Source organism: Andrographis paniculata, unplaced genomic scaffold (assembly GCF_009805555.1).
Source record: "Andrographis paniculata isolate CXL003 unplaced genomic scaffold, ASM980555v1 Contig82END, whole genome shotgun sequence".
Lineage (NCBI taxonomy): Eukaryota > Viridiplantae > Streptophyta > Magnoliopsida > Lamiales > Acanthaceae > Andrographis > Andrographis paniculata.
In genome coordinates this window covers 288,891-311,303 of record NW_026137620.1, presented here as the reverse complement: position 1 = coordinate 311,303, position 22,413 = coordinate 288,891, and the positions used below count along the sequence as shown (strand labels likewise).

The 22,413-nt window shown below is 34.7% G+C and overlaps 5 protein-coding genes across 6 annotated transcripts; 2 read left to right on the top strand and 3 right to left on the bottom strand.

Moving 5' to 3' along the window:
* Positions 1–623: 623 nt before the first annotated feature.
* On the top strand, positions 624–4,345 carry LOC127241517 (uncharacterized). The gene is made up of 9 exons (XM_051260610.1): positions 624–717; positions 794–855; positions 948–1,038; positions 1,716–1,802; positions 2,144–2,197; positions 2,687–2,871; positions 3,030–3,112; positions 3,632–3,732; positions 3,836–4,345. Exons 1-9 carry the CDS (start codon positions 625–627, stop codon positions 4,046–4,048), a joined length of 969 nt encoding a protein of 322 aa, XP_051116567.1. The 5' UTR covers position 624; the 3' UTR covers positions 4,049–4,345.
* Positions 4,346–7,228: 2,883 nt separating this feature from the next.
* LOC127241516 (geranylgeranyl transferase type-1 subunit beta) lies at positions 7,229–11,366 on the top strand. The gene is made up of 11 exons (XM_051260609.1): positions 7,229–7,564; positions 8,044–8,119; positions 8,221–8,279; positions 8,371–8,510; positions 9,167–9,222; positions 9,303–9,379; positions 9,494–9,539; positions 10,083–10,207; positions 10,596–10,663; positions 10,844–10,931; positions 11,020–11,366. Exons 1-11 carry the CDS (start codon positions 7,376–7,378, stop codon positions 11,179–11,181), a joined length of 1,086 nt encoding a protein of 361 aa, XP_051116566.1. The 5' UTR covers positions 7,229–7,375; the 3' UTR covers positions 11,182–11,366.
* LOC127241518 (uncharacterized) lies at positions 9,244–13,921 on the bottom strand. 2 transcript variants are annotated; one of them, XM_051260612.1, is made up of 2 exons: positions 12,763–13,921; positions 9,244–9,262 (listed from the first exon to the last, which is right to left on the bottom strand). In XM_051260612.1, the coding sequence occupies exon 1, from the start codon at positions 13,500–13,502 to the stop codon at positions 12,771–12,773; it is 732 nt and encodes a 243-aa protein (XP_051116569.1). In that variant the 5' UTR covers positions 13,503–13,921; the 3' UTR covers positions 9,244–9,262; positions 12,763–12,770. The 2 variants fall into 2 exon arrangements, with proteins under 2 accessions (XP_051116569.1, XP_051116568.1); XM_051260611.1 differs by lacking the exon at positions 9,244–9,262 and adding an exon at positions 10,136–10,236.
* A 140-nt stretch (positions 13,922–14,061) lies between these two features.
* On the bottom strand, positions 14,062–16,665 carry LOC127241515 (heat shock cognate 70 kDa protein 2-like). Its single transcript, XM_051260607.1, has 2 exons — positions 16,328–16,665; positions 14,062–15,961 (listed from the first exon to the last, which is right to left on the bottom strand). Exons 1-2 carry the CDS (start codon positions 16,539–16,541, stop codon positions 14,217–14,219), a joined length of 1,959 nt encoding a protein of 652 aa, XP_051116564.1. The 5' UTR covers positions 16,542–16,665; the 3' UTR covers positions 14,062–14,216.
* A 1,016-nt stretch (positions 16,666–17,681) lies between these two features.
* LOC127241514 (succinate--CoA ligase [ADP-forming] subunit alpha-2, mitochondrial-like) lies at positions 17,682–21,984 on the bottom strand. Its single transcript, XM_051260606.1, has 7 exons — positions 21,729–21,984; positions 20,949–21,158; positions 20,124–20,294; positions 19,542–19,665; positions 19,065–19,126; positions 18,602–18,683; positions 17,682–18,109 (listed from the first exon to the last, which is right to left on the bottom strand). The coding sequence occupies exons 1-7, from the start codon at positions 21,924–21,926 to the stop codon at positions 17,973–17,975; spliced, it is 984 nt and encodes a 327-aa protein (XP_051116563.1). The 5' UTR covers positions 21,927–21,984; the 3' UTR covers positions 17,682–17,972.
* Between the last annotated feature and the right edge of the window lie 429 nt (positions 21,985–22,413).

Here is a 22,413-nt window from a genome sequence, read left to right as displayed (position 1 = left end):
TAAATATTTTATCTTCCAACCAAAACACAAAACAAACAAACCTTTAAATTCCACAATCAAACAAAAAAAAAAAAATACTTTTATATTTGTAGTATTTATAAAATTCAATGTGTTTGTTTGGAGGTTTGAATTTTGAGTTAGGATTTAAATAGTCAAAAATTTGAATTAAAATAGTGATACGATGTGATATAAATATAGATTGATATAATATTTTGAATGAAAATTAATTTTTAAAATAATATAAAAAATAAAAAATATATGTTTAATTTAATATTTTTTTGAATGAATAGCAGAATTTTTGTGAAAACCCTCGAAAAAACGTACCCATAGTATATTTAACACTAACTTTTCAATTAAAATTTACAACAAATAGTTATTATACCTTCAAAAAAAAAAAAAAAAAAAAAACACAACAATAATAATAATTAAATTTTTTCATAAATTAATAGAATGGGCCAATTTAGGTCCATACAATAATCGAATTTACCCAAGGCGGAGGGGAGCTCGTGCCGGTGGCCCATTAGAGCAATATGATAACCCGATCCGGACGGTCCGCAACCGAACCCGACCCGATAATTTTTGCCCAGTTCCAAAACCGGAGCTTAAACCCCCACCCCCGAAGATATGTCCAAAACCCTTCAGCTGAAGCATTCGGGATTACGAATGATGATGAGAAGGGGGAAATCATCCATCTTAACAATATCCGAGAAGTGCAGGGTAGGAAATGGTTTACCAATCGTGTTTCCGTTCAGGATGTTTTGCGTTTGACGTGTTGATGTATGTGGATTTGCAGACTATATTAGCTTCGAATTGGCAGGGGAAGCTCAACACCATTAAAGCTGATTCCCGCGGAAGGTATGCAGGTTGCGTGAGATGAATTTGGATTTAATTAATTAGTACTTTTCTTTTTGGTGGTTATTTTGGTTTTGATTCATTCCGGAATTCAGCAAAGAGGAGATTTACTCATCAAAAGTGAAGTATTTTGTGAAGAAAGGGAAGCCTTATATTTGGGTGCCTGAGAAGGAGTTGCATAACGTGGTAAAGTACCTTCTGGAAATGCCTCTGTTTCTGTTTGGTTGTGATTACATTTCTGCGCTTGAAATGTTCTGTGTAAGGCAGATGGATTTGAGAGCTGTGTTTTATGATGATGTTCTGTATGATTTGACATGAAATTATCTAATAGGAATGCGATGTTCATTGATGTTGATGTTGAATTGATCTTATAAGATGGATATTTGGCTCTGTGATTTTTTTTCATATCGAATATCTGAAAACTATTCCTGTGAAATAGCTGCATTGGTACTTGGTAGGGAATGCCGTACTCTTGTTGATTATTGGAAGCTCGAGTCACTGTTTTTATTTGTGTTTGGAATTTGAATGGTTTAAATGGAAAATAAGTACTAATTGTAAAGTTTTGAATTAAATTTTGGTTTTCAACTTTTTGAATAGAAAATACGTGTTGGATGTGATGTTTCTTGGAGGTAAAAAATATTTTACCGTAGATACAAAGACAAACAAATGCATTATTGTTTGTTTTGTTATAAATGTTTAATTTGATGGATTTTGTTTGAAATATCATTGGATTGTTAACCTTTTTGTTGTTTTAGTGTAATTATCTTTAGCAATTGTTATGCAACGAGCAAAAAGTAATGGTTTGTTAACTGTATAGTTGATCGGACTATTATCTATTTCTTTCTTCTCTGTTTCTCTTGCAGAATACCATAATTGATGAACGTGCTTCTTTTGCTGTTAGCAGTCAATTTCCAGGGCCTCTTGCATATTTGCTTAAATCAATAAACAAGGTTCGGGTTATAGTAAATTATATATGCTTTACTATTTAAACCTTTTATATGCATTCCTTTTATTTAATTCCGTTTCCATTGTGCTTTTGTTATTATGTATCCTTCCCTTTCCTAACTCATTTGCTCATTTAATCCATGATAACAACAAAAAAAAAAAAAAAAAAAAAAGAAAATAAAAAACTGATTCTGCATACATAAAGTTAGTCCTTGATACTTACATAATATTCGTCGTTTAGATGTCATTGTATGCTTTTGTTCTCTTCCAGTTACAACTAATCTATAGTCTCGTTATCTTTTCACTACAATAATCTTTAACATATTAATTGCTATGCATTATACAGCTACCAACTCGGGTTGCTCTGGTTGGTGATGTCTTGCGCCTTAAAGATGAGAAGGTATCCAATGGTTAAAACTGTATATGTTGCCGTGGTTTTTTCCTTCTTGATATTATACTTTAAAGGTTATAGGTTTTTATTGTGTTTCACTACTAGAAGTTTGCCTAATATGCAAGTTTCCAGTTTCCGACATCCTCCTATCTTCCTCGAGCATATTTTTCAGTCACTTTTAAATCCCCAATATTACCAAATTCCCACTTAATTTACATTTTTCTTAGTCTTTGTTGTAACCATTAAGACTTATTTTGTGACGGAATTATTTACATGCCATCTTATGTGATATTTACAGCTAAATCTTGTACTAAAACCACATTAGTCTTTACCTCCTCAAAATTGAGTTATCAAAACTGCCACGACGTATTTGTTTGCGTTATTACCTTTTCCAGTTATCATTGTTGGTTCGTTCATCCACTATGTACTAAGCCAATGGAATGCTCGACTGATTAGCTAATGAGAAATATACGAATGTTATTTCTTATCCGTTTGCAGGTTAATTTAGTGGCTGAAAGCCTTCAGGAAATCCTACAAGCAGACCTAAGTAATACTCAGGAGCTAAGCTATTCAGTTTCAGGCATATTGAATTCATCGTCACATGCTTCTTCTTCTCGGAGTGAAAATCTAAAAGAATTGCTCACAGACAAGGAACATTACGCCGTGTATAAGTTCGACCCAAGGTTAGAATCTTAGAACAACACCCTTCTACATTTTATTCAATATTTGACGGAATAATTTTTAAAGAAGTCGTTGGTGAAGTTAAAGTAATTTTTGTTCATCAGTTTCAAAAATTTTTTGAGATACACACCGACTATTGACGGGTTTTTAAACTATGCAGCTCGTGCATGTACCTCGATGGAAGTGGTCGAACTCATGAAGTAAATCTTGAAGACATCGAAAAGTGTAAAGCTGATCCTCTAAGTAAGACTTGTTTCCTTCGAACACTATCGCACTTTTTCTTCGTCAAATTCCTAAGACTTTTATTACACATTCAATTTTAGAGCTTTTGACACTATTCATCAACAATAATTTTTTTTTTCCAAAAGCATCTATTTAATATATATGTTTTTTCTCACAAAATATCACATTAAATACTAATTATTACTACTTTAAATTTTTTTCAAAATTTCAAAAGCCTCTAACTAAACTAAGCTGTAACACTTTCTTTTGACTTTGTTGTATATTTCTTCTCTAGCTCCGTTCTTTGTCCAATTACTCTGACTCTTTTTACCCATCCACTTTTAGAGTTTTGACACTATTCATCAATAATAAACTTTATTTTTTTCAAAAGCATCTCATTAAATATATATTTTTACTTACAAAAATTACATCAAATACTAATTTTTTTACTAGTTTTAATTTTTTTTCAAAATTTCAAAAGTCTCTGTCTAAATGGAGCCGTAACACTTTCTTCTGACTCGTTGTATCTTTGTTCTCTAGCTCCATTTTCAACGGCTCTGATCGACGGAATCAATCAGAGTGAAACGCGGCGTCGTGCCCTTGTTCTTTTCTGCATCACCTTCCTAAAAGAACATGCTAAGGTACGCATTGAACATACTTTAAAAATCAACGATCATCTTCCGGTAAAGGCTAGAGGACTTTATACTACGATTGTTTGCTGATTCGTTGTTCTTTGCCCAAAAGGATGCTTTTCTTCTCTCCATAGACAGGAAGGGATTCGACGTATTAGGAAAAGTTTTGGACTCAGTCGGCGATGCTGGCTCTCATGAGTATCGATGGAAGGAGTTGAGATTTACGTTCAAAGACGAGGCACACAATGTCGAGTCCTTCTGCAAACACCTCGTTCGAATGGAGGAGGATGCCCTGAAGAACGTCTCGGAATTCAGCGGCATATGAGCGTGCGTAGAGCTGTCTCTATTGTTCGTAATCTTGCCGAAAGTGACGAGAGGCGGCGGCGTCGGAGTTTTTGAAGGTACTGACTTCCTACTACTCAATCTTGTTGGGGCTTTTTTCGTTTAAGCTACTCATTCGTCATCTCCTTCATAGGCAAAATTTTGAGACTTTTGGTATGTTTATGAGGATTTATATTTGTTGTGATTTCATAAATATATTTGGAGTTCTCATGTAGAAATATTCAGATCAAATGACTTGTGGCAATATGTGGTTGTCTAACAACAGCAATACACAAAACACTAGTAGAAAATAGTCCGGTAAAGGATGGCTTAAGTTAAGCCATCTCCAACGGGACTACAATTTTGACGTTGCAGCCCCATAAATGGAGTTCTCAGTTTTCAATCGGGCGTTATTTTTTTCACCAAAAATGATGTTTGCTACCGTGCAACATCATTTTTATGGTGTTGTGTTTTTTTTAAAAAAAAATAAAATAAAATTGTATATTAATTAATTAATTTTTTTAATTTTTAAAAAGAAAATATTAATTGTAGATATAAAAAGTGGTTTAAAATAATACTCCTATATAAGATGAAATATTTGAAGAAGAATATTAGTTTTGGAATAAAAAATAGAGTTGTGGGTTGGAGTAAAATCAGTGTAATAATTGCATTTTTAGAATTATAACGGCATAAATGAAGTTGCTTGGTTGGAGATGCCTTAGTGTAACTTGTTTTTATGGTAATTAATTTGCAAACTATTGAGTCCGACTAGGATTTGTTTGGAGCGTCTTCGAAAAATAGTGATACGGAGTTCTACATTATTTTTTTAGAAAAAAAAAACACTAGCAGAATAAGGAAATGCAAGTTGTTAGTTTAGTATTTTTGTGCACAGGGAATTAGTATATGGTTTGTATTTAATGTTGCACGTTTAAATATTTTTTTTCATTTTGGATAAAATTTGCTAAATTAACATATACTTAATAAATATAAATCAATTTAATTAATTATATAATATACTTCTTCCGTCCACACACAAAGTAAATAAATTACTTTTGACAAAGTGTTTAAGAAATAATACTCTTTCTGTCCCACTTGCCATGTTTGTCCCACATCTCATGTCATTTACTTTAATTTCATTTTAAATTTTTTAATTTAAAATTTTTAATTTTAATTAAACTAATTAATTATCTTAATCTTAATTTATAATAATTATATTATAAGTTATTTATTTTTACGAATATATTCATAATTATCTACTAATTATACTTATTCTAAATTCTCGTGTCTACGGTAACTGAGACATTCAATGTGGGAGAAAGAGTAATATTTTAATTATGGTGAGTAGTTAAAAGTAGTGTAATGAGGTCATTTCTAACCCATTAACTCCATTTATCAGTTTTAGCCGTTGCTACAATAATTTTACTCCAACAATAACGCCATTTTTCAGTATTATTTTTCAAATATTCAAATTTTCCTATTATTTTAAAAAAAATTATTTTTATAATTTAAAATAATTTTTTTTTAAATATAAAAAAAATTAAAAAAAAATAATAAAGTGTAACACCAAAATTAGCGTTGCACTTTAGCAACCCAAAAAGTAGCGTTGGATTTGGCGTCTCTCCAACCGACTCCAGATAAGCCAACCTAGCGCCATTAATGACGTTGGATTGGAGATGCTCTGACATTTTTTCCTTTTGTTTTTTTGGTGTAAAAGTAATGATGTGATATAAAATAGGGGTATTTATGGGAAAAAATATATATTTAATAAAATATTTATTTACGTCCCAAAATATAAATATGTATACTTTTTAGTTTGAGGGAGGGAGTAAAATATTATATGCTCATAACTTCTTCATTTTTATTTTTTTCCAATAAGAAAATGAATTTTTATTTCTATTCAAAATTTTGTACTTCTATAAAATAATTTTATTTACTATATTATATAAAATTTTATTCTCACAAAATAATATACATTGGTGTGTTTGTTTGGGGATTGGATTTTAAATTACTTTTCATCCCATTTTTTTCCCCAAAAATATCAAATCAAACATCTATTTTTTATTTTTTATATTATACTAAAAATTAATTTTACATTCAAAATATCATATTAAACACCTATTTATATCATATCATACCTCAAATTCAAAATTTTTACTGTTCAAATTCCAACTTAAAATCCAAATCCCCAAACAAACACACCTATGTCTATTTTTTATTGCGATATAAATTTTAAAATATTTAAATATATATTTTATTTTTTTAGTTATATATATTACATTTATTTTAAAATTATCAATATTTTAATTATATAAAAAATAATAAAATAATATAAAAATAAGTTTAGTAACGAATACGTATGAAATAGAAAATTATAAATTTATAATTCATTATTAATTACACGGCTATTTAATAGTATAATATTTTATAAAATAATTTTTTCTTAAGAATAAAGTAAATTCTTATGAACTTTATAAAAAAGGAAAAGAACACACTTCTGATTTTTATACAATGAAAATATGGATTATTATAGTAAAAAAATCGGCAGAATGTGAAATTCAAACATTGTCAAAATTTTTAAAATTGAATATTAGTATATGCAAAAAAGTAGGGCAAAAGTTGATAGGAAAAGATGTTCTTACTTTCGATATAACCAAAATTCATCGATTTTAGTCTTAATATAAAAATTTTATGTTCTAATATAATCAAAATTCTACTTAATATAATTAAAACTCATTATTCTTTTTCCAATATAAATTTTTTATTAATTTTAGTCTCAATATAACTAAAACTTATCATTTTTTGTCTCAATATAATCAAAAACATATAAAAAAAAATGCTGACATGGACTTGCAAGATTGTGCAATTTCTTCGAATATAAATATAAGGTTTGATTTCTTTTCACGTCAACATTTTTTGTCGGTTTGTTGACGGTGGAAAAAAAAAAAAAAATTTGATTATATTGAGACAAAAAAATGATAGTTAATTTTATATTGAAAAAAGAATGATGAGTTTTGGTTATATTGAGATAAAAAAAAATGATGATTTTGATTATATTAAAATCAAAATTGATAAAATTTTATATTAGAATAAAAATTGATGAATTTTAATTATATTGGAACAAAAATTTTTCCCACGTTTCAAATTACATTGTGATTTTATAAAATAATATTTGAGAATATTTTTCCTTGCATTCGAAGTTTCAACTGCGAACTTCGTACCTTCGTCGACGATATAAAGAAGAAATCTGCAATGGCGTGGTAGAGCAGCTCTCGTACTCTCAGATTCAGGACACAGACCACTCTGCCCGAATTGAATTTCGGAGGTTTTAACTATGGAGGAGGAGCAAGTGCGCCGGGAAGCCGATCCAGAGCCGCGGGGTTTCGATAGAGATCGGCACGTATTGTTTATGGAGATGATGTATCAGCTGTTGCCGTCGCCGTATGAGGATCAAGAGATCAACCGTCTCACTCTCGCCTACTTCACTGTATCTGGCCTCGACATCCTACGCGCTCTCCATCGAGTATTTCATTTTTTCACTCGATTCTGATCTCGTTTTTCCCCTCCTGCTTTTTGTTCTGAAATTCTGTACTGAGTTGGTTTTGTTTATATAATTTTATAATTAATGCGCGGTTTTGAATTGGATTTTCTGAAAGTTTTTGGTGTATTGGTGAAATTTATTGTTAATCTTTGCACATCCGGGTGATGTTTGATTAGGGTGATAATTAGGGTTTGAACAAGTTTCTGGTTCACAGGATTTGTGTAGGATATTAAGCAGCAAAATTCAGTTAGTCTTCCAATTATTTGATTAATAGAGATTGCTTAGATTTTAGTTTTTTTTTTTTTTTTTTTATTCTTTTTCCGAATACTTGTGTTGTCTTTAACCTAAATCATCTTCATTTCAAGTCATGAGACATAACTATAATTTATAGCAGGTTTGAATTGAAATGCAATTACTGTTCTTGACAGATACACCATTGAGTGATGATGTTTTGATTATAGGTGGACAAAGAAGTCGTTATTAATTGGGTTTTATCACTACAAGCTCGTCCGAAAAATGAGGATACATTGGAAAAGGGTAAGGTAGTTTATTTTCCAAAGTTTTTTCGGTTTTCCTGTGTCACTGCTATGGTGTAGAAGATGAGATTTATGCTAGCATGAGAATTTGTATTTGAACAGGGCAATTTTATGGATTTCATGGTTCCAGAAGCTCCCAGTACCAATCTAACAACAATGGGGTACATAATTAATGTCATTTAACATATGAATGTTTATTCCTTCCTTGTAGCAATTCCGGGATGTTTTTATTAGGTGTTTGTATAAATTCAGGCAGCAATCCATAATGGCAGTCACCTGGCAAGCACATATTGTGCTTTGGCTATACTAAAGACTGTTGGCTATGATTTATCGTTAATTGACTCTGAATTACTACTGAAATCAATGAAATGCCTCCAGCAGCCGAATGGATGGTATGTCATTTCTAATTTTCTTAATTTTCTATGGTTTCTTTTATGATGATGTTTTTTGTAGAATGTTGATGTTCATTTCATGGAGGTGGTACGCTTTTGTACACGATGATACTGATTACCAACTACCCTAATAGAAATAGATTCTCAGTCGAATACAAATGTAAAGCAACCCATATCATTGGTGATCCTGACCTGGCGTCTAATAGTTTCATACATGAATGTGTGTTTTTTTTTTTTTTTTTTATGGTAAATTTGAGGAACTTCATTAGCTCTGGATCATATGATATTTGTCTTGATCTTTGTCATTCTTCACTTGTTGATTGCTTCTACATTGCATTTGTTGCTGTCATTTTATAACTTAAGAGTAATTTTATATTCTTTTACGTTTGACCGATGCAATCTTGTGTTTTTTATGTGGTAATGTGCTTGTGAGGGCTCGGGCATATTAATATAAAATTGCAAATTGCGATGATGTAGCTAAAATTATTGTATTAACTTTAAATTTTATCTGGGAATTCATGGTATCCAACTTTGATGCACATAACATAGCATTTCGACACTTACTGGCAAACCGTGATGATAGGTTGTGAGTACCAGTTGCATCAGTTCAGGTGCCTTTGTTAACAACGTAACTCCTTATGGCTTTGATGTCTCAGTTTTATGCCAATTCATACTGGTGGAGAGAGAGATCTTCGCTTCGTGTTTTGTGCAGGTACTATCGAAAGTTCTGATTAAATTTCAAGCTTTGCTTTCTGTTTGGACAAGAAAACATTTAATTGGTTAATGTATCAGCGGCCATTTGCTCCATTTTAAAGAATTGGAATGGTATGGATCGGGAAAAAGCTAAAGATTATATAGTATCTTGTCAGGTAGAGTATCTAAAAAACTCAACATCCTGGTTATGTCTCATCTCTTTAAATTGCAGCTATATAAGTTCTGTTCAATTGTTGAACAAAATATAATGCTTAAAAATGTCCCTGCAGTCGTACGACGGTGGTTTTGGATTGCTTCCAGGTTCAGAATCTCATGGTGAGTACAATATATAATTACTCTGTCGTATTAATCTTATGTTCTTATCTCACACAGTTTATTTCAAAGGCTCTGAATCCTATTTTTATTATAACAAACTATTGTTTTCGATCCTCATTAGCAACAGCCAAGATTCACTTGCTAGTCTGCTGGAACTTGTTCTATTTTCAACAATCAGAATCATCTCAAAATTCTGAAATCTCCACCACTAAATTCTGAACTTCTACGTATGATTCTATTCTTCTTTCTTCCACCACGCCTTTGAAAATTTAATAGAAATTGACACCAACCAGATTGCTTGAAGCATATGTTAATTTTTACACACAGGATATCCGTACATCCGCATTCCTGTCTTTATGAGCATTGTATGTAAAATTTCGTTGAGCAATATACAGCTCCCCTCGGTGCAAAAAGTGGGCAATGAAATGCACTCTGGTTGCTTTTTTATTTGGTTTCAAGCTGTCTGTTCTTGATCCTTGGAGGGTAGGAACTATTTGCGGATTTGTGATTCACTTATGGATGGATATTGTTTTAGTGTTGCAGGCGGTGCCACTTACTGTGCTGTTGCATCTCTTAAACTGATGGGATTCATGGAGGAGGATGCACTCGTTGAAGATACTTCCTGTCACATCATCGACGTGCCATTGCTTCTGGATTGGTGCTTGCAGGTTAAACCCTTCTCATCGATTTTTGGGGACTGCAATTCGATCTATAATATTACTAGAAACGTAGAATAAAAATTGGTTTATATGGTTATTATCTACAGTAAATATGCATCGGTGTCCATCAAACAAACTTATGCATGAGTTTATCGATGTATATACATATATCTGTTCTAATATCTAAAGTCAACAACAGTAGCTTTGTGAATGTTTGTTTCCATGTAAAATTTGTGCGTTAGCACTAACATCGGAACTGTATTAACTCATAAAGATGTCATTCCGAAGAGCATGTATCTTTTGTTTAGTCAACAAATAGCTCACTCTCTAATTAATCGATGTCTCTTTGTTTCATGTAATGGAATCTTTTTGTTACTTTCATTTATCTGCATTACAGAGGCAAGCGCAAGATGGTGGCTTTCAAGGTAGACCCAACAAGCCATCCGATACTTGTTATGCCTTTTGGTATGTTTTCATACAATATATATACATATATCCATTTCTCGACTAGTTAGGCATGCTCTTTTTGGTGTTTTTATTTTAGTTTTGGATTTAATAGTGTGATTAAATGTAATATATTTGGTGAGAAAAAAAAATTATATTTCTATAATGACGACTTCAAAGAGAACTTTTTTACATCTGCAGGATTGGAGGAGTCTTAAGAATCCTACGAGCAGATAAATTCATCAACGAGCGAGCATTACGCGGATATTTGTTAACTTGTCAATCTAAGGTGCTTTTATTATCCTCAGAAAATCGAAATACGGGGTCATATTTGAGTCTATGATATATTCTCACTATATCGTGTTATGTTGTTTCAGTACGGCGGTTTCAGTAAATTCCCGGGATTATTTCCCGACCTTTACCACTCCTATTACGGGCTCTGCGCTTTCAGTCTTCTTAATGAACCGAGCCTCCAGTCTGTACATTTCGAACTCGGTTTAACCGATGCTGCTGCCGTCGGGCTCTTAACTCTTCCCTAATCCTCTCTACACATTCAATTTGTGCATTTCTTGTGTTCCAGGTATGATTTCAATTTCCATTGATATAAATTAATTGTCAAGTTATGATCTATTACCTTGAATATTATTTGGATTATTATTGTTTTGATTCTGTTTTCGGGTTTAGTTTTTTCGAATCGTATCGAATAATGCTGGTATGCTTTAAATGAGGTGGTGTTATATTTCTGGCGTTTGTATCTAACAGTAGTTAAAAGAGAAATTGGATTTGCCGTTGTGATTTGAGTGTTTATGATTTAGTAAAATATGGTTCTTGCACAAATAAATATTTTAGCGTGATTTATGGTAAATACAATATATGATATAGTTTTGTGTTGATATCAGCACAAAATAAATAAATATTTTTTTTAAAAAAAATAAAAAATCGTACAGCACATATACAATATAAGTTTTCTTTTAATACAATGCGCATTTAAATATGTTAGTTTGGAATAAAAAAAAATGTGTTATCTGTTTATTCGTTTTTATTTTCTTATTAATTAATGCAGTATTTATTTAAAATATAATAAAAGTATTGATTTTGTAATTCAAAGAAATATGTATTCATTTTTAATTATTTTAAAATAGTACCAGTTTTTATTTAAAATATGTGTTGTATTTGTTCCGGGTGTTCTGGTATTTCCAAAAGTGAACAAAAGCTACTGTATTGAAAGTTATTATTGTTTTAAATATTACATTTTCTGTTTTTGGGTCGGTAAATGTTAAAAGAAAGGCAACAATTATTAGGGCGCGTTTGGCCATGACAGAAGGTAAATTGTGTCACGGGAAACCACCCTCTTTGTTCTTTTTGAAACAGCCAACATCACCCTTCCCACTGTTAAAAGCATCCATTCATATTCTTTCAATAATAATAATAATAATAGTTGTTTGAGAATATTTCTCAGACTTCCATAAAATTCTTTGCTTTTTAAAATTATAATTTAACCTATTTCAAAATTGCATACTATGGTTTGTCTTTTATTGTGTTTTTTGTGGTTTTGATTCAAGCATTATTGGGGTAAAATAATGAACATGCATATATGAGTGTTCAATAATTACTATATACAAATGAAAGGTTCAGTCAAGAGGAATCTCTTTGATTTGAAACATAAATATAAGTCAAATATATGAAAATTACCCAAAAATAGACAAAAATATGTGAGTTATTCTAAGCAAATTATGGCCAAATAGGGTGTGCACCGGATACAATCGAAAATTGAAAAAATTGGAAAAAAAAAAAAAATTATTGTAAAAATTGGATCTTGTCTGTTTGCTACATATTCATCAGACTATTAAGATTGATTCTCAAAACTATACACTATATAATCACCCATAAACATATCTGAAACAGCAAAGAGAATCAAGAAGAGTAATAAAATGAGCAAAAATAAAATTGCAATGAAAAATTAGCCACTAATATTACTAGTCAATGAGAAACCCTCCAAAAAGAAACATCAAAGTGGTCAAATTTAGCCACATTTATACAACAAGTGGTAAAACACAAGACAAGAAAATTAACCAAAAAAAAACTCATCTTGCAATTAATTAATTAATAAGTTAACTCACCCCCACTGTTAAATCCAAATGTTATCTCTATCTCCTCCTCCATTTTGTTCCTCCATCAATTTCTTTCTCTGAATCATTTTGTCCTCAGCATCTCTCAAGAACTTGAATGTAGGGGGTGGGGAAGCCCTCATCCTATTGAAAGCTGCATCCCTTTCCCTTTCCTTTTCTGCTACCTGAAAAAACTGCCCTAATCTTTGATGATCACCATTGTTGTTGTTAATCCAAACTGTGGGTGTCAATGGTGGGGTGTAGTAATTAGGTGCAGGGGAGCCAATGGGGGTGAGGAATGGGGTGGGGGTATCCAATTCCAAGACTTGAAGAAGATCAGCCAAATGGGTAGTGGGCTGTTGTTTTCTTCTCACCACATGAAATGGGAATCCATATTCTTGATCAGAAATTTCCTCCAAGTCTTCAATGGTTTCTTCAGTGATGGTGAAGAGGAATCTTGGGAGGGTTCCAATGGGGTTGGGCGGTGGCTTGGTCTTGGATGGGTGATGGACAAGTGGGGTGGAGGAGCAGAGGCGGAGGGGGGTGGGTGTGCAGCAGGTAGTGAGGATTTGGGGGATTATGTTGGGGGGTGGGTGGGGGTGTGAGTGGGAGTGGGGGGTGGAGTGGATGGTTTTGGTCTTGCACCAAAGGAGGTAGTAGATTTCAGCAATGAGAGCTAATAGGAGACACCCAAACACTAGGCTTAAGCCAAGACCAACTCCACTCAAGGATTTCATCCTTCTTTCACACATACATGTGGGTGTGTGTGTGTGTTTGTAGATGAAGGAAGATTGGGGGTAGGTAGAAGGAGGAGGAGGAGGAGGAGGAGATATTTGGTGGAGAAAGGAGGAGGGAGAGGAAATTGCTGATCTTGGCTTTTTTAGGGTGTGTGGAAATGTGGATAGTGTTTTACCACCACTTCATATCTACTCCAAATACAAAAAGAAGTACGTAAAGAGGGAGGGAGAGAGGGCAACCAATAGTAGTAAGATATATATAAAAAGAGGAAGAATAGAAAGACAAGTATATAAGAGTAAAGTAAAATATAAATTAGAGATATAAAAACTTTCACAGAGAATGTTCTCAATGGTGTACGGATACAAAATATTAGCATATTAAAAAATATAACAATAAGTAGATAAAAATAAATAAATTAGATGTACAAAAAAAATTGATTAAAATAATAATAATAAACAAACTAGGTATAAATTATGCAAACAATTCAAAAAAAATCTAGCAAGATTTATATATTAATAGAATAGGCCTCGCTAAAGCCCAACCAGAAAATTCCGAGAATTAGAAATTGAAATATTGGGGAAAGCATTATATTTTATTTAATACCATCAAAAGAGCTACTTCATAAACCATACCATATTACCATCATCATCAAATCCGTCCTTCCAAAATCAAAAATACCAAAACACACCCCAAACTTCAATCATCCAGCAATACTTACTTAAAACTCCTTAATCCACCTCCTCAATCTTAGGTCCAGCGCCGCTGCCACCGGCGGCTGCGCCGCCGCCATGAGCCGGGCCATCCTCATCCATCCCGGCCGCATCGCCGCCGCCCTGATACATCTTAGCAATAATGGGGTTGCAAATGCTCTCAAGCTCCTTCATTTTATCCTCAAACTCATCCGCCTCCGCAAGCTGGTTCCCATCCAGCCACTGAATCGCCTCCTCGATCGAATCCTCGATCTTCTTCTTGTCCGCCGCCGTCAGCTTCGACGCGATCTTGTCGTCCTTAATGGTGTTCCTCATGTTGTACGCGTAGTTCTCCAACGCGTTCTTCGCCTCCACCTTCTTCTTGTGCTCTTCGTCCTCCGCCTTGTACTTCTCCGCCTCCTGCACCATTTTTTCGATCTCCTCCTTCGACAGCCGCCCCTTGTCGTTCGTGATTGTTATCTTGTTCTTCTGCCCCGTCGTCTTGTCCTCCGCCGACACGTTTAGAATCCCGTTCGCGTCGATGTCGAAGCACACGTTGATTTGCGGGACGCCCCTCGGCGCCGGCGGGATTCCGGTGAGCTCGAATTTTCCGAGCAGGTTGTTGTCGCGTGTTCGTGTGCGTTCTCCTTCGTAGACTTGGATGAGGACGCCGGGCTGGTTGTCGGAGTAGGTGGAGAAGACTTGCTCCTTCTTCGTCGGAATTGTGGTGTTCCTCGGAATTAGAACGGTCATGACGCCGCCGGCGGTTTCGAGGCCGAGGGAAAGGGGGGTGACGTCGAGGAGGAGGAGGTCCTGGACCTTCTCGTTACCTTCGCCGCTTAAAATGGCGGCCTGGACGGCGGCGCCGTACGCAACGGCCTCGTCGGGGTTGATGCTCTTGCAGAGCTCCTTGCCGTTGAAGAAGTCCTGTAACAGTTGTTGCACTTTGGGGATTCTCGTCGAGCCGCCGACGAGGACGACGTCGTGGACGGTGGATTTGTCCATTTTTGCGTCGCGCAAGCATTTCTCGACTGGTTCCATGCATTTTCGGAAGAGATCCATGTTGAGTTCTTCGAATCTGGCTCTGGTAATGGTGGAGTAGAAGTCGATACCTTCGTAGAGAGAATCGATTTCAATGGTGGTTTGGGCGGTGGAGGAGAGAGTTCGCTTTGCTCTTTCACAGGCGGTTCTTAATCGGCGGAGAGCTCTAGGGTTGCCGCTGATGTCCTTTTTGTTCTTCCGCTTGAATTCCTGGACGAAGTGATTCACCATACGGTTGTCGAAATCCTCGCCGCCGAGGTGAGTGTCGCCGGCGGTGGCTTTCACTTCGAAGATGCCTTCTTCTATGGTGAGGAGAGAGACATCGAACGTGCCGCCGCCGAGGTCGAAGATCAGGACGTTCTTCTCGCCGGCGGTGCCGGCTTTTTTGTCGAGACCGTAGGCTATGGCGGCGGCGGTAGGTTCGTTGATGATTCGCATGACGTTTAGGCCGGAGATGACGCCGGCGTCCTTGGTGGCTTGGCGCTGAGAGTCGTTGAAGTACGCCGGAACTGTGACGACGGCGTTTTTTATGGTGGCGCCGAGATAGGCCTCGGCGATCTCCTTCATCTTCGTCAGGACCATAGATGAAATCTCCTCCGCAGAGAACTGTTTCTCCTCTCCTTTATAGTTGACGCAGATCATCGGCTTGTCACCGGGGCCGGGGATGACCTTGAACGGCCATAGCTTCATGTCGGCTTGGACTGACGGATCGCTGAATCGCCGTCCGATCAGCCGCTTCGCATCTGTGTGACATAAAACAAACAGTTGAACATCATCGAAATGATCATATGTTCATAACAACCAATTCATCGCCAACTAAGGATTAATCAACATATTTGTTCGTTCTTCTCCAACAAGATGAATCGAATCCCTAATTTTAGCAGGCAGCTACAGTGTTCTTATTCTAGAAACGAAATCAACCGTGAAACAGAACAAATACCACAACAAATCCTCAAACCAATCCCATAAACAGTAGAAACGAATCACACGATAACTACAAGGCCAAACTCAATCAATATCACACCAACAGCAACATAAAAAAATAATAATAATAAATAAAAAAAAAATTAATAAACAAAATTAAAAATAAACTGGAGCTAACTCCTTACCGAAGACGGTGTTGGTAGGATTCATGGCGACCTGATTCTTCGCCGCATCGCCAATGAGACGCTCGGTGTCGGTGAATCCGACGTACGACGGCGTCGTGCGGTTACCCTGATCATTGGCGATGATCTCCACGCGGTCATGTTGCCATACTCCGACGCACGAGTATGTCGTCCCCAAATCAATTCCGATCGCCGGTCCTTCGCCCTTTCCAGCCATCAACTCGACAACAAATCGATCAGAAAACTCACTCTCAACAAATCTACGCAAAAGAAGAAGAAATTCCACAGAAAACCGCTCGCTTGCTTCGATTCAACTCCGAAATGCGTTCTTCAACGCGTGGTGAAGATGACGAATATATATAGCAATCGATGAGTCTAGAGTGTTCTATTTGCTTCTTCTCCCGACAGCTGGAGCTTCTTCGTCGTCCAGGGGCTTCCAGATTCTACTTAGAACGGTAAATTACAGTTAGGCCCTTCACTTTTCAGATTATCTCTGTTCGGTCTCTGATATTTTCTATCCGTTTTTATTTACTTATTCAAATTTCAAATTTGACGAATATGTTGAAAATTTTGGAAAATTTTCTTCTTTGTTTTTTTTCCTTAATTCTTTTTATTAATGGTGATTAATATTTTTAACAACGGTTTACATATTGATATTTGTTTGTTTAGTGATTTAGCTTGAAATTTTAAGGGTGTATTTGTTTGGGGGTTTGGATTTTGAGTTGAAATTTATATAGTAAAAAATTTGAATTTAAATAGTTGTATAATGTGATATAAACAAGTATTTGTAAAATTGATTTTTAGTATAATATTAAAAATAAAAAATAGTGTTTGATTTGATATTTTTTTGGGAGAAAAAATGGGATGAACAGTTAATTTAAAATCCAATTGTCAAACAAACACACCCTTAATGTGAAATACAAATATATTGATAATATAAAAAGTAATATTTTCTTGATTTCTCACTTTTTTTTTAAAAAAAAAGAATTATACATCTAATCTTATTTTAAAATTTGTAGACTAATCAATTATTTTTATTTTAATTTAAAATTATTTATATTATACAATAATATTTTTGTTAATGTATTATTAATTATACTCCTTTTCAATTTCTATATTTACAGTAAAAAACACCGTAGCCGGCTGAGAGAGTTTTTTATATTAATTATCAATATTTGGAAGAAAAAAAATATAAATATTACATATTTTGAAAATCTTATAAGAAAAATTAATTCGGTGAACAAATTGTCTATATAGGTTTGAAATTTAAATTTTAAAATTAGAAATAATAAAATTTTTGAATCATGGGTACAATATAATATATATATAAAAAAAAAGAAGATATTTCAAATTTGGAATGGGATATTCAATAGCAATGTAAACCTTTTGTCCATTGCAAACAAGGTAAGGTGTGGAAACAATAAAGCGTTCCTATCTTAATATAGAAATTTATGAGTCCTCCCAAGAAGCTGCAAACATCATTTTCCCAGAGAGAAAATCCAGTTACAACAGGTTTGTTATGCCTCCTTTATTGCAACTCAACTCTAACTCGAACCGACCCAAGCCGACTCGGGATTGGACAAATGGATCATCGATCTGATTCTCACGGCAAAAAATTATTATTGGAAGAAAGCTCGACGGCTGCTGCTCAAGCAAGGCCCCTCTGTTTGAATACTTCGAGCATGGCAGTGCCTATCTTGGCAGGAGACTCGACCACGGTGACCCCAGCTTCTCGTAGCGTCTTGATCTTGTCCTGCGCAGTGCCTTTCCCGCCCGACACAATAGCTGCAAAGTCGGGATGGAAAATTCGGTTAATTGTGTGTATGTAAATAGATGTGAAATGGTAGAAGAGCATCACATTAAATAGACATTTTTGAAACTTTTGGCACTATTCATCGACAGTAACTTTTTCAAAGATCACGCCAAATTTACCATTTCTAAAATTTTCGAAATCTCCAAAACTTCCAAATGCCAGAAATGTTATAGTAATCACTAAATAAACGAATTTGAATAATTCGCCAAGATGTTTCTTAGACATGATATGGACATAAATCGGATGCAAGGAAATGAAAATGTGGATAAAATGAGAAATATACAACTGTTTTATCGCAGATGTGCAGCAAAGCAATGTCATTTTATGGCAATATGTGTCCGGAAAAGAAACAGAAAGAGGCTTTATAAATTTTGTGTATATTGTAATTTTTGTTAGGAATGATATCAGACAATTAACGTATGAATAATTTTTGTAAATTGGTGAAAGTTTAGGAAATAGAATACCTCCTGCATGGCCCATTCTTCGACCTGGTGGTGCAGTAAGTCCGGCAATAAAAGCAACGATCGGCTTGTTAGTCCCACTTGCCTGTCACATGGATGAAAAAATAGGAGTATAATTCATTTATCAGCAAGTACTAAGTGAGAAACATCACAATAAAATTAAATAGCCTAAACATTTCAGAGAATTAAAACAAAATGAGGTACAGTGTCGAAGAGAGTCATCTAAAACTATTGCCCGGTTTAATCTGGTGCAATATGTGTTGTAACATCAAGATTTGGATAACTTTACGGAGCCACCAGGAACACCAGTGGCAGTGACTACCGGCATCTGAGTGAGGGCAAAATATAAGGCTACTATATCCTTTGTATTTCTACAAGAATATCTCACAACTTTCTCAATTAGACACTGATCTATCGACACTGAGGAAAAGAGAACTTTTCATATTAATTGTATGGGTAACTATACCTTTATGAGGGCGGCGGCGTCCTCTTCTGCAGTGCCACCTATCTCACCGATGAGAACGATGCCTGAAATGTGGAAAAGGATATATTTAATGCGGATAGGAGTAAACTATAAAGCATGCATATACTGAAAAAGATATTATAAATAACAAATTTTCGAAATTTAACAAGAATAACAAGAAGTCTTTTCTCTGTCTTGCTGATTGGATAATAGTTGCACAAAGTTCATGTAAAAACTGCTTAGTAAAAAGCCAATCCTTGGAAACTTCAAACAATCAATGATACGAGGTTTGTTATATTTTTACACATACAATGGGAAATTGTGCATTAAATGATAATCGAACATCAGAGATAGAAACTGCAGATGTGAAAGGAGAATGGCAAAAGTAAGAAAAAACATAAATCAGTACGCTGTCAATCCAGAATTCCAGATACAGGGGCATAGAAAAAGAGGTACGAAAAGAATTCTGACGGGCTTTACCTTCTGTTTGTGGATCTACAAGAAATTTTTCCATGCAATCCACAAAATTTGTCCCATTGAATGGATCCCCACCAATGCCCACGCACGTTGACTGTCCAAGGCCGACAGCAGTTGTTTGGAAAACCTAACGAACACACAATTAACAAAGCTATTAGGATAGTGTCAATAAGCAGACTAGATAGACCATGAGAAGAAGTAGAAAAGCTCGAACATTTATAGAAAAGAGTATCAATAAGTAGGTATAATCTTAGATCCATATTTATCAGATATAAAGAACAACATCACCCCTCATGACATGTTTGTCCCCACTTTACCTTAATGAGCTTAATGAAATCCAAAATTAACAAAACATTGAAATGATTGAATAAGTCTTCCATGCCTAGAATGCAATAGTTGCTCTTTACCATGATTATCACCAATTATGCTATCATAAATAACTTTATACAGAGAATATAGTTTTCCATTTGTATTCTAAAAATTTTCTGTAACATGAAAAAGGTAAAACACATGCATGGTATCACTTTTGGTTGTAAATAAAATAATGCCTTTGAGAGTCATAAATGGTATAACATGATGTCTCACCGCTTCGTAAGTCAATGTACCAGATCGAGAAACAATTCCAATACGTCCTGGCTTGTGAATGTATCCAGGCATTATTCCAATTTTACACTCCCCAGGTTTGATAATGCCAGGACAATTAGGACCGATGAGTCGTGTTTTTGACTGCTTATTAAGAGCAGCCTTCACACGGACCTGAAATTGAGACCAGAACATTCAATGATGGAGTTGTCAATATAGATAAGGTAGTATGTAAATAACTGCAGATCTTTAATAAGTAGGATAAAGGGGGATCGCCACAATTTTGTAGAATGGATTGAAAAGTTTGAAATCACCCGAAAAGTTTAAAGCGAATCAAAAAGTCCAGGTTTTACAACAGACACAATTCATTCTCAATTCACACTTAAAATCGACGCATAGATACCTGCTTGTAGCACAAGCATTTACAATCATTGAATTATTCAAAGAGCACTCACATTTCAGTCATAATTTGAGAAAATATCAATAAAAATAATAAATAAGTACTGGTCTTACTTTCAAATGAAGCAATTAAGATCGTGTGTATCCATTAATTAATCTAGGGCCATATCCAACTTCAATCAGAGAAATTAAAAGGTTTCAAAGATTCATCTGAATTATCATATGTAAAAATAAATTTTGTATGATTGTTAGCTTAACTAGATATAACAAACATTCTCTTTTATTTGTAAAATAAAGGCAAAAGGTTGTTTTTAAAACTAAAATCATACCGCATACACAAATCCCATTATCATCTCATTCATTGATGAATCGCAAAAAATCTTAACGAAGAAAACTGCAAGCGAGTGATACATTTTAGCACGTGTTTACCATGTCGTGCTGAGGTATTCCCTCAGTGATGCAAACCACCAGATCTAGTTCAGCCTCCAAAGACTCCATGATGGCTTTAGCAGCAAAGGGTGGAGGAACATAGATCACAGATGCATTTGCTTTTGCTTCGGCTTTCGCTTCTGCCACAGAATTGAAAACAGGGAGTCCCAAATGCTCTGATCCACCTTTTCCTGGAGTAACTCCTCCAACCTGTGCATGCAAGATATGGTGAAAAAGCTGGCAAATTACTGTATAAACAATCAAGTTAAAAATGCAGTTAGACTTGAAATCATATGAATATTCATTGATCTTCTATAGATGCTCTTCAGCTTGATTGGGTTGAAATTGAAATTTGTTGGAATGAAAATTTTGAGATATGATTATACATATGTGAGTAATTTTACATCAACCAGACCAAGCTTTGATTCACTTAACTTTAACAAAATTCTGTTACATTTTCCATCGAACTGATTTTAATGGAGCTCCAGCACAATCGAGCAAAACACGTATATTCAAGGAACGTTCACGTCAACCGATTCGAGATCAGTAGCCTAACTACAGTTTCATTTCTACGAGCAAAGAAGAATAACGAAATGATTTCGCCTATCAGTGAATGGCTCTCGTCTTCAATTCTCAAACTAAAATTTCACCGATCTCCTTGCAAACAATCCACCTCGCGAACAAATTCGCGCATAAAAACGATGCAATGAGGCGCAGAAAAACAAAACCAAAAATTAAAAATGAAACGCAGTGATGGCAGTGAGTGGTGAGATATAATACCATTTTGGTACCGTATTCGATGGCCTGCTCCGTGTGAAAAGTGCCATTCTTTCCGGTGATCCCTTGGCAAATCACGCGCGTGTTCTTGTCGACGAAGACGGCCGGCGCAGGAGGCGGCGATCCGAAACTCCGGCGCTGCTGCACCTGCAGGAGGCGCCGCGACAAGTCGCCGATTAGTTTCGAGGCTTGACGGGCCATCGATCTTGACTGCTCCTTTTGCTTTCACGGACGAAGGAGTCTCGGCTTTAACATAATAATATTAATAAAAGTCGTTAATATCATACTCCCTCACTCAGTCTCAGGGTGAACATTTACTTTCGCACGAATTTTTAGATGAATAATATTAAGTTGAATAATTTAAAAATGAGATGATTGCACGAATTTTTAGATGAATAATATTAAATAGAATAATTTAAAAATTAAATGATGTGATAGAGAAAAATATATATTTTATTTTTTTATTTGGATGATAAAAGAGGATAAAATGTGAGATAAAGATTAAATATAATTAATTATTTCCTATTTTAAAAATATTACGAGCTGTTTGGAATATAAAAAAAATGAAATATTGTAGAGTGTTTGGAACGGAGGAAGTACAATCTTAGCCACGGTTAATTGACGCACATTAAAGGATATCTGGGTTGTGTAGGATTGGACTTGTGATTAAGTAGAGTTATAAATGTAG

Bases quoted from the DNA above. Each gene is read 5' to 3' on its own strand.
- LOC127241517 (XM_051260610.1), top strand. From the start codon at position 625: ATGTCCAAAACCCTTCAGCTGAAGCATTCGGGATTACGAATGATGATG. The intron at 856-947 runs GTATGCAGGTTG...TCCGGAATTCAG, and splicing joins AAAGCTGATTCCCGCGGAAG to CAAAGAGGAGATTTACTCAT. The intron at 3,113-3,631 runs GTAAGACTTGTT...TTTGTTCTCTAG, and splicing joins GTGTAAAGCTGATCCTCTAA to CTCCATTTTCAACGGCTCTG.
- LOC127241516 (XM_051260609.1), top strand. From the start codon at position 7,376: ATGGAGGAGGAGCAAGTGCGCCGGGAAGCCGATCCAGAGCCGCGGGGT. The intron at 9,540-10,082 runs GTGAGTACAATA...TTAGTGTTGCAG, and splicing joins TCCAGGTTCAGAATCTCATG to GCGGTGCCACTTACTGTGCT. The intron at 10,664-10,843 runs GTATGTTTTCAT...TTACATCTGCAG, and splicing joins GATACTTGTTATGCCTTTTG to GATTGGAGGAGTCTTAAGAA.
- LOC127241518 (XM_051260612.1), bottom strand. From the start codon at position 13,502: ATGTGTGAAAGAAGGATGAAATCCTTGAGTGGAGTTGGTCTTGGCTTA.
- LOC127241515 (XM_051260607.1), bottom strand. From the start codon at position 16,541: ATGGCTGGAAAGGGCGAAGGACCGGCGATCGGAATTGATTTGGGGACG. The intron at 15,962-16,327 runs GTAAGGAGTTAG...TATGTCACACAG, and splicing joins TCCTACCAACACCGTCTTCG to ATGCGAAGCGGCTGATCGGA.
- LOC127241514 (XM_051260606.1), bottom strand. From the start codon at position 21,926: ATGGCCCGTCAAGCCTCGAAACTAATCGGCGACTTGTCGCGGCGCCTC. The intron at 21,159-21,728 runs GTATTATATCTC...TTGCATGCACAG, and splicing joins TCGAATACGGTACCAAAATG to GTTGGAGGAGTTACTCCAGG. The intron at 19,127-19,541 runs GTAAAGCCCGTC...TCCACATTTCAG, and splicing joins TGTAGATCCACAAACAGAAG to GCATCGTTCTCATCGGTGAG.